Here is a 9,877-nt window from a genome sequence, read left to right as displayed (position 1 = left end):
TGCGCTCGCTGCTTGTGTGTGCGTCTGTGCGCATAAAGGTGTGTTTGCGCATCAGCAATCCTCTATTTGAGAGCACCATCACTCGAAAGATGGGAAACCCCATTGTGTGGGGTGAAAGGTTGACTATGACATGTAGTGCTTTAATGATCGGAAAACTAGAGGAGCGCCATTCAAGGCCATTTACACGCGATCCCTTGTTTGCCATCAGTCCTGCAAGTATACTGTCCAGATGTCAAATTGATATTGAGATTTTCTTATTCAATCTTTCCCAGTTTGTCTTTTGTCGAAGCTTTCCATCCATAAGCTCTGTATTTGCAACTTTGACTACCTGATCATTACAATTCTATTCTTGCTTTCATGTGTCTATATGGTTTTGGGATTTTGCCTTTTTTTGGGCTATAGGCAATAACTTTTTGCATATCTTACAGAAAACATCTTTCCTTATGCTTCAACCCTCTCTGCTGAGTTTTTACAAATACAGCTTGTATCTTTGCAGAATCTGGAAATTAAGTAAAAAAATGTTTACCTGCTGGTCTTGAAAAGTCAGTGAAACATCGAAGTCATTCACATTCATTCACTTGAAACCAATACCTGAAAAAGACATTTCATGGTATCCTTTTGGTAGCTTTTTAGATGTTCAGTTAACACTATACGATCTCCTGCCTTCCAGCTAAAGAAGTTTAATTGGGAACAATGTGCTGTTGTTTTTCTCAGAGCAGCCGTCACCCAAACTAAGTGAAGCAGGATCATTTTGAAGCCGAGTGTCACCCGAAGGCTTTCAGGTTAGTCCTGCAGGCGCTTGCACAAAAAAACAAATTTCAAGAGGAAGCTACAGCGATAACCAAACCTCTTAAGACATGTTCTTTGGGAGAAAAATTGCAAAGTAAACCAGTAAAGGTGTAAACATCTCTGAACCCCCTTGAGGGGAAATCTAGGGTGAGAGGATGCTCAAACTCTGAGCGGGACATGAGGAGAAGATGTAAAAGAAAATAAGAGGCTGGAAAGAAAATTGTTCATTGATATCAAAAAGAGTGACGAAGAATGTCAAGAACACTGTCTTCACTTTGAAGCAGAACAAAGAAAATAAATTAGAGATGTTTTTCTTTTAAACACAAAGAACATTCGGAGAAAAGCCAGACCTTCACTTTCCTTCCTACACTTCCTCTTCTTTATATACATCCTACATATGCACAGCAGGAATTCTCTGGCTTTCAACCAGCAAGGGGGGGGGGGGGGGGGTTTGGATATAGGAAGTGTGTTTGCATGTGGCTGTTAGTTTACTTACAGTTATCGTGTGTGTGTGTGTGTGTGTGTGTGTGTGTGTGTGTGTGTGTGTGTGTGTGTGTGTGTGTGTGTGTGTGTGTGTGTGTGTGTGTGTGGGTGCAGCTTCCTCCCACGGTCCAGACATGATGACGGTGAGGTGAAAGATGGAGTCCAAACAGCGCGTAGCTGTGAAGCCGGTGCAGCTTCACCTCTCGTCTCCTAAATATTATTCCTTCTGTGGCATAAAAATATAAAATGATCATGACATTTACATTATTTCAGAGGCAGAATACACAATATGCTGTCATATAATGGGCATTTCATGTGTAGCAGTTTTATAAAGAGACAGCTAATGACTGTCCACACAACCCTTTTTTTTTTAAAAGGTCATTTTTTTTTTGCCTTCATTGGATAAGACAGTAGAAGAGAGACAGGAAATGTTGGGAGGAGAGAGGAGGGGAGGACATACCCATGTCATAACCTGGCTCAAAGTCCATGACAAATATGAGAAAGGACATCAGCTAACTTCAGATAATAATGATTTATTGTAACAACGTAAACTAAAGACAGGCGAACATCAAACATGGAGTGTGTCCGTCAGTAAAGTCAGTAGAGTGGATGTGGATGTGTGGCATAAATGAAGTGTGGGTCGTTGTGAAGCAAACTGGAACAATGTCCTAAATATGCAATGGTTGAGGATGTGAGTCCATGTGGCATGTGAGAGAGAGAGCGAGAGCCACCCTGGGGTTGAGCAACAGGCCCAGGTGCTCCAAATTGGATCAGTCCTAGTATTCTAGGAATCAGAATCAATAGCCTGGTATTCAGTCAAGGCGGTGACCGTCACAACATGCAGCAAAGGGTCAAAGTCGGATTCAAATCCACAGCCACTGCGACAAGGATAATAGCCTCTGTACCCGCTAGGCTACAGCTCCTGCAGTTTCTGTGTGTCCTGTGAGTGGGTGTGATGATGAAGGTATACGTGCATGTAAGAAAGTGATACCTTGATTAAAAACTGCTACCATAGCGTGACACGATGGACGTTGTCGAACGCTCTGTGCATTTTCTTGTCCGACTTCCTGTCCGGGTTCTTCTGTTCTGTCAGAATATGCGGTTTTAGTGCTGACTTCAAAACAAATGTGCCCCTCACAGGGATGATAAAGTTGAATAAACAAAGAAATCAGATTCAATCCAACGTCTTCCTCCTACTTCTTGAGAATTCTCTGAATCTTTCACCTGAAGCCCTCGGCTTTTAATTCAACATTTTGGCATCACTCAGGTTCTTCCTGAATAATATCCTCTGGTAAAAACAAGAAACAATGTCACTCACATGCTCTGGCTCCCTCAGCTGCATTATTTAAAGTCCTGCTGTTTCCCTATAAAGCGTTAAATTGTCTTTCCTTCTTTGATCACAGACCCCATGCCTTCCCTTTAGCACATCGTCATAGAGGGATGATTCTCTTGCGTAAACCATTTTCTGTCTCAGAATCCAGGTAGACGTGTAGGTGGTGTTACAACAGAGTTCTCCCAGTATCTTCCTTCAAATGAATGAATTCCCATTCTTCTGGTCCGATGTGTGATTGAGCTTTTTTCATTACACCTTGAGTCATTTTAATGATGTACGAATGTGCTTGTATATATTTTGAGGGACATTTTCCTAGTCTTCTTCTTGTGATCTATAGTTCTCTGTGCTGTGGATCAAGCGGCTCAAAGCATATAGGCAATATAGGAATCGCCTAGGGCATCAAGTTCTGGGGGGGGGGGGGGGGGGGGTCGTAAACCTACAACCAGACAACCGGACAACTTCCCGAGGATCGTGCGTCACAGAATCAGAGAATGCAGCGGTGTAATTTACTGTAACAACACCTTCTTCTGCCCTCCAGGGTTTAAAAAACACAACACAAACAAAGATTTCACTGTAAAGGATAATGTGCAGGCAGTTTTTTTTGTCCAGGGATGAAAAAAAAGGCAGATTCTAATGTCAAATGGTTTGGAGTGGAGTTTATTATCAGATGCATTGAAAGCAAACAGCCCCAATAAATTGATTCTGAAGAAGCTGCAGAGAGAAAACATTATGAAAATAACCTGTCAGAGACTAGAATACACAACGACGGTCTAATATCTAACGAAGCTGCCATGTTGTTCTCTCTGTGCATGGAGACTTTTTATCACATTTACTCCTATCAATAATGTTCATTCTAACAAAATAATTAGGGCTGTCAGCAGTACTGTATAATCACGATCAATTAGGTCTGACGTTAAAGCATTCGTTGTTTTTTTAATCTCATTAATCAAAGGCTATTTTGTCCCTTTAGGCGCACCGTAGATAGTCCTCCGCAGTATCTCCCCGTAGTCACAGAGATGGAAGAATCAACACTGCTGCATCTTTGAATGTCTCATTCGTCTGAAAGTCAAAAGTAATATCCACTGTAACGACCTTTGATCTATATTACCAGGAGGGCCTTTCTTTATTTCAAAATAAAAGCAGGGTTGAATTCAAACAGCCAGTTTAACAATTATAATCGTTTGACAGCCCTGGTAGTAATCTTAAATATTTGTGAGTTAGATTAAAATGTGAAAGACATACATTTAATACATGCAGAAATATCAGAGGATAACAACACAAGGGCTTTTCTGCGGATGGTGAAATTTAGTTTTCTCTCTTCTTCTCAACATCCTACAAGACAAAATTAAAAAGTGTTAGCACTCAATAAAAGATTTGACATATTTTATTTATGTTAATGTTCTTACCATATTTTACTGATAACGGCCAGAGTCATTAATATCACCACTCCAACAAGCAGTAACGTTGCAAAAGCGTAGAGGAGATAATCTGAGAACACAGGAATCAAATTAATTAAATTAAATTCAAATTAATAACGATAAGGAAATCATAGTTTACAGAGTTTAGATAAAGAGAGGAGAGAGAGAGAGAGAAATGCACAATCATATCTCCTCCTACATGCAGGTTGACTTTGGAATTAACAGAACTTGAACTGAAATTTACCGTTCGACCACACGTAACCATCCTCAGGGTCGCTGAGTCCGGGAGGTTTGGAGGTGGATTTTTTCCAAGATGTGACTGAAACACACAAAAAAAGCTTTAAAATTACAACAACAAAAAAAATGTAATGAAGAATCTTAATGCTGATGAATCCGCACCCTACTTACTGAAGAGTGATCTGTTGTGAAAAACCTCATAAATCATGTTGCATGTCAGCAGATCATCACCGTGCATTCCTCTGCATGTACATGGATAGTGAAGTACGGTGCCCATGGTGGCCAAAAAGGCTCTTTGACATTCTGGATCTGCACCAAGGATTAAAGCTGGATCCATCCGGCTGAAACATTCATTATTTTCGAGGTCGCTGTCGCTGCACTGTGCTCCTTCAGAGCTCCAGCATTTCTCTCTGAGAGTCTTTAAAAGTTTTCTGATAAATGAGAGAAAAACATGTTTCATATTCAGTCCATGGCTGCTTTGTATTTATGAAAAATACACAAAGCAAATGCATCATTTTTATAACCCTTAATTACCCATGACAGACAATAGCTCGAGGCATTTTTATGTTTTGTAAGCTTTTTGTTTTTCAGCTTTTGTTACTGAGGTTTTAATTCAACTCAAATTTGGAGCACATCCAGACAGATGCTTTCTCTATGATTATGCATAATTAACAGAACAGCTGTTCCTGGGGATGCACCGACGCATCAGTTCAACATCGACATCGGCCGATATTTACCCTGTTGACAGACATCGGCACATCGGAAAATAAAGTGGCATGAAACGATGTCAGTAGCCGATGTGTATCTGTTGTGTAATTTAAATTTAATGCTGACATCTAGTACACCATAATACTGATCCAGAGAAGAGTTTTTTATTGGGCAGACGAAGTCACCTGTTGAACAAACTGACTTTTTGTTTTTTTAAGAAGCAAGTGTCTGAAACTGAAGCAAGTCTGTGAGCATTGACTGTTTCCTCTTATATTCCTCATTTTACTGATTGGTCTTATTTAGTCTATTATTTTTATTGAGTTTAAAATGTCTGTATGTGTATCACTGTGTGTAGTTTCACTGTTTCTTTAAGCCTTGTGATTCTGTTTTCATCTCAAAAGCCTCTAGCAGGGACCACCAGTTACCGTACATCAGCCAACAGATTATATCAGCAAATATTAGCACATCAAGTGACTCTCGTATGATAGATATGCACCGATATTACTAGATTTAATCATTAGTCAAAATGCATTTCATTTGAGTATAATTGTATTGGACTGGCTGTCACCCGAAAAGGGAGCCGTATGGATTATAACGAGCATTATGACTCTCCAGAGTGTCAGCCGGTGATGCACGTTTATGCGCAGTTACCTTCCAGTTGTGTTTGATGACTGCAGTTGAGGGATCAACGCAATATACGTGTATATCTATATATATCTCTACAAATTAAAGATATAATCTATAAGAAAGATATCAGCCAATACAGTATATCGGTATAGGATGTTTTTTCTCCATATCAGTATCGGCCCAAAAAAAATTTGCTCCACATAAGTTTAGTTATTACATCTGAATTAGGGGAAAACGGCAGAACTAAACGCCTCGCCGACTGTCCTACTGTAACAACATGACATTTCCTCTAAATAATTGCCTGTAGACATTTCAGCTTCACTAGACGCAAATTGGAATTGTGCCCTTAAACCCCCGTCTGCTGTGACAAGTCGTGGGGAAATGAAGTTTATCGTTTGCCCTGAGACGCTAATTCATAAGCCACAAATTGAACCAGAATGTCGAGATATCAACCAACACGCTCGCTATCTGCCCTCGTGTTTTAATTGCTATACGGTAAAGTTGTTTTCTTAGAAGTGTAAAATAACTGGAGCCATGTCGCAGGTTTGCTCAGCCTTAAGCCTTCCCTTACAGAATATTTAATGTTAAGCAGGAAGCAGTGAGTCTGAAGTTTCTTTTTTCTGGCCACACTACCAGCCAGATTATTTTTATCTCACTTACTTATCTCTAAATTATCATATAGCTCCACAGTCAGAGAACATTTCAGTCAAGTATCTTCTGTTTACACTGTGTGGACATTTATACTGTAAGTTATCTGCTCTGAAAATCATGCACTTACCTGCATGACTGTACAGCTCCTCCAGTGCACCTTTGGGTTGTGCATTTTGTGTTCTTATATTCTATCATATAGATTATATTGCTTGTTGTATATTTTATCTTATTCTATATAAGTTCCCTGTCAGTAGAAGCGTCGCTGTTTCATAGCTTCTTGTAGGATTTTATGTTTGCCCTTGTTATGCCTCTATTTAAGGACAGTGGATAGAGTCAGAAATCAGCGACAGAGAGAGAGAGAGTGGGGAATGACATGCAGGAAAGGAGCCACAGGTCGGATTTGGACCGGGGTCGAATGCTTTTTGGACTACAGGCTCTGTACATGGGACGCGTGGCCAAACCACTCGGCTACAGAAGCCCCACTAAGTCAGATTCTTAAATTAATTAGGCAGTAAAACTAATTCTGATTCTTAAGCAAGTCTGTTGGATGGATTTCATGATATGTCATCCATTCCAGTGACCTGATCTGCTTCCTTTAAGTCTGAGCCACACTAAAAGATTTTCCAAATCTTATCAGCTGTTTAAACTGTGAGAGACGCTTTACATGTCAACATTTTATGACAGGTGTTCTTCCTATTGTGTGTGAAGAGCAACGGCTTGTTTTTTTAATTTACAGTAGGCCTATGTATGTAATTGGGCAGTCAGCCTTGATGCTTTAATCTGGATTCGATTACAGTAAGCAGTTATTGCATTTATTATTTTAATCACGAGTCATTTCGTCCCTTCCACCACTCTACGGTGTAGTTAAACCACCGCAGTGTCTTCCTGCAGGCATGAGGTGACATTTTGTTCCCATTCACTATTTTCATGAACTTTTCCATCTTTTTTTTATTCCAACATATTTTTTTTCCAAACAGAAAGTAAGTGAAATTTAGCTTAAGACAGTACAAAATACAAAATAAAAGCATGACAAAAACTGTTTTGAAATGCAAAATAATGGCATATCTAGCACGTGATCGTGATACTATTGGAATTTAGCGATTAACAAAAATGAAATAGTTTGGCAGCCCTCGTAATAATACATTTTAAGTGGCAGTGAGTTGAGCTCACAGGACAGCTTGTTGTTTGTTGGTTTTAATGGGTGTATTATATTGTCGAGTTATAGTTGTAACATACCTACAGTCTTGGTCCTCAGCACACTGGTCCGTTGTCTCCTGACAGATCAATGTGGAGACTCCACAGGTGCCGCTGTGCAGAGTGCTTTTCATGTGAAGACAGTTCTGATCTGAAGCTGCACACTCACACAGCACCAACATCTCTGCCACGCTGCACGGCATGCTGCTGTAGAACTGCTGAGTCACTTGTTGACAGCGGTCGCTGTCGCACTGCTCTGCTGTGCACGCCTGAAGAACCGGTGCCAGGTACCTGTTACAAACTGCATCACTGACACATTCTGTCATTCTGTCCAAGCAGGATCCGGCAGCATCGTACGCTGGGAAAGGAAACGCAGTGTGTGAGTTTTAAAGACTGAAAAAACATCATATATATGTTTATTGAATTCAGGAAACTGTTTTGTATTTTAATATTTTTGTTCTTGAGGTTATAATCTTGTAAAATGATCACCATTGTGTATCAAAGTGCTTGACTGCCAGTCCATCCCTGAGCTCCTCTTCTGCTGAGATGCTGAAAAGACATTGAGGAATCAGGAATCATTAGTAAATCCAAAACCACGTTATGATGGTCCTGAACTTCAAAATAAGACAACCATTCATTCAACTAAGAACATCATCTTGTAAAGGGGGATAAAACAAGAACCCTTCAAAACATGAAATTCTAAATAGGCCTCACACAACATCAAATTACCAAAAGAAATCAGGCGTCTCAAAAGACACAACATTTCAAAAAACAGTAAATCTGAAAAAGGCTCCAACTTTCAAGACATCGTCTCATCACTCCTCAAAATCTGCATGTTAAATTAAAACTGCGAGGAGTGATGAGGTCAGAGCCTGGACGCCAAACACAAACTGTGTTCTGCTGCTGCAATGAATATTTCACACAAATTCAAACGTGAGCTGACTGAAATGCTTTAGTGTAATGATGGTGTGTTTTTGTTTAATGGTTTTTAGTTGTGTTTTGGAAATTATGCGTCGGTTTTGACCCTTCAGGGCCACCATACAAAATGCTTATTGAAACCCTTCTGCTAATGATGTGCAAGCTGAAGCACAAAAAGCATTTATTTAAACAGAACACCAAATCACCTTGAGTCAACAACACAATCACTGCACCTATAAACGATGTTTTCATTCTTCCCAGAAAGTACTGCACCTGTGTTTGGACGGCATTGTGTGGCCAGTTCTCGTATGGAGCCACAAAGCTCCTCCTCCTCCCGTGCACACACACACCCCTCCAGGGAGGGAAACTGGACCAGCACGGCCTGGATGGTCATGTTACAGGCCTGTGAGCCTTTAATTTGGCACGTTTCATCTTGAATAACAAAAACAGGATAAGAAAAACAGGATTTTCCATTATGTGATCGAGCCGCGTGCGACAGGTGTTTAGCGCACCTGCTCTGATTGTTTCTCTTTAAAAGGTCTGGAATACACGGCTATAATATCAAAACAGATCTATTTTAAGGGAAGGCCTATTTATTATTATCTGTTTTTGTAGTTATATAAACTTTGCTCCAGGCTATCGCCTCATGTTATTACATTTAAGCTTTACTCGAGGAGCTGCAATTCAATTGAGAAAAGCTTCATGTCCTGAGCCTCCTGAGGACATGTACTTACTACTTTTATAATGCCACTGGACAACATGAAGGGTTACACCATGTTGCAATCAACACTGTAGCAGATATATTGTTTTTTAAGTTACCAGCACAGGTGCCGCCGTAAAAAGCCGTTTCCTTCTTGCATAAATCTGACATGCAGGTATGAACAGCAGCTGAACAGTCTGGAGGTGGAGGCGACACGCTGAGGCTGAATATCTGAGGAAAAACAATCGCTGGAACACAAATTGATTATAAAAAAACAACACTTCTTTATCTTGAAATTGTATTGACATGTTCTTTTTAGATTTTGTGTTTTTGCCGAACAAATGTTCAAAAAGTATTTTCTGCAAGTTTGACATCAAAGATTGTTGCTGACTTTACAGTTATCACACTAAAAAAAACATACAGCTCTAGTTCATAACCTCCCTTACAACATGCTGCAAAAGAAAGATAAAATCAATACATTTTATTATCAGAAACAAAAATGATAATTTTATAGCATCACTCACCCAATATGACCGCAGCCTCCAGTTTCATGTTGACAGTTGTGAAGCTGTCAGAGGACAAACCACTGAGTCTCTCCTGCAGGTGATCCGTCTCTCACTTTGGTGCCAGGGATGTAGCTTGGATGGATGCACCAACCACAGACAAGGAGGAGACACATTTACCAGAGCATTTACTGTGGGCTGTGCCCCGCACCGTGTAATGAAATAACAAGCCGTTCACAGACAAAAACAGAAAATAAAAGAACAAAATCGACATCCAATCGTTTGGTCATATTATTTAAGTGGGAATTTTTTACAT

At 40.1% G+C, this 9,877-nt stretch overlaps 1 protein-coding gene across 1 annotated transcript; it reads right to left on the bottom strand.

Moving 5' to 3' along the window:
* Positions 1 to 3,256: 3,256 nt before the first annotated feature.
* gfral (GDNF family receptor alpha like) lies at positions 3,257 to 9,712 on the bottom strand. Its single transcript, XM_065959594.1, has 9 exons — positions 9,583 to 9,712; positions 9,178 to 9,306; positions 8,632 to 8,790; positions 7,930 to 7,989; positions 7,483 to 7,798; positions 4,432 to 4,691; positions 4,268 to 4,342; positions 4,012 to 4,093; positions 3,257 to 3,937 (listed from the first exon to the last, which is right to left on the bottom strand). Exons 1-9 carry the CDS (start codon positions 9,608 to 9,610, stop codon positions 3,868 to 3,870), a joined length of 1,179 nt encoding a protein of 392 aa, XP_065815666.1. The 5' UTR covers positions 9,611 to 9,712; the 3' UTR covers positions 3,257 to 3,867.
* Between the last annotated feature and the right edge of the window lie 165 nt (positions 9,713 to 9,877).

This window comes from Labrus bergylta, chromosome 10, assembly GCF_963930695.1.
Source record: "Labrus bergylta chromosome 10, fLabBer1.1, whole genome shotgun sequence".
Taxonomy (NCBI): domain Eukaryota; kingdom Metazoa; phylum Chordata; class Actinopteri; order Labriformes; family Labridae; genus Labrus; species Labrus bergylta.
The sequence above is the reverse complement of the archived record's forward strand: the minus strand, read 5'-3'. Positions and strand labels throughout refer to the sequence as shown.

Excerpts from the sequence above, each read along its gene's own strand:
- gfral (XM_065959594.1), bottom strand. The coding sequence starts at position 9,610 with ATGAAACTGGAGGCTGCGGTCATATTGG. Across the intron at positions 7,990-8,631 it reads ACAATGCCGTCCAAACACAG|CATCTCAGCAGAAGAGGAGC; the intron begins GTGCAGTACTTT and ends ATGTCTTTTCAG. Across the intron at positions 4,692-7,482 it reads GCTGAGGACCAAGACTGTAG|AAAACTTTTAAAGACTCTCA; the intron begins GTATGTTACAAC and ends CTCATTTATCAG.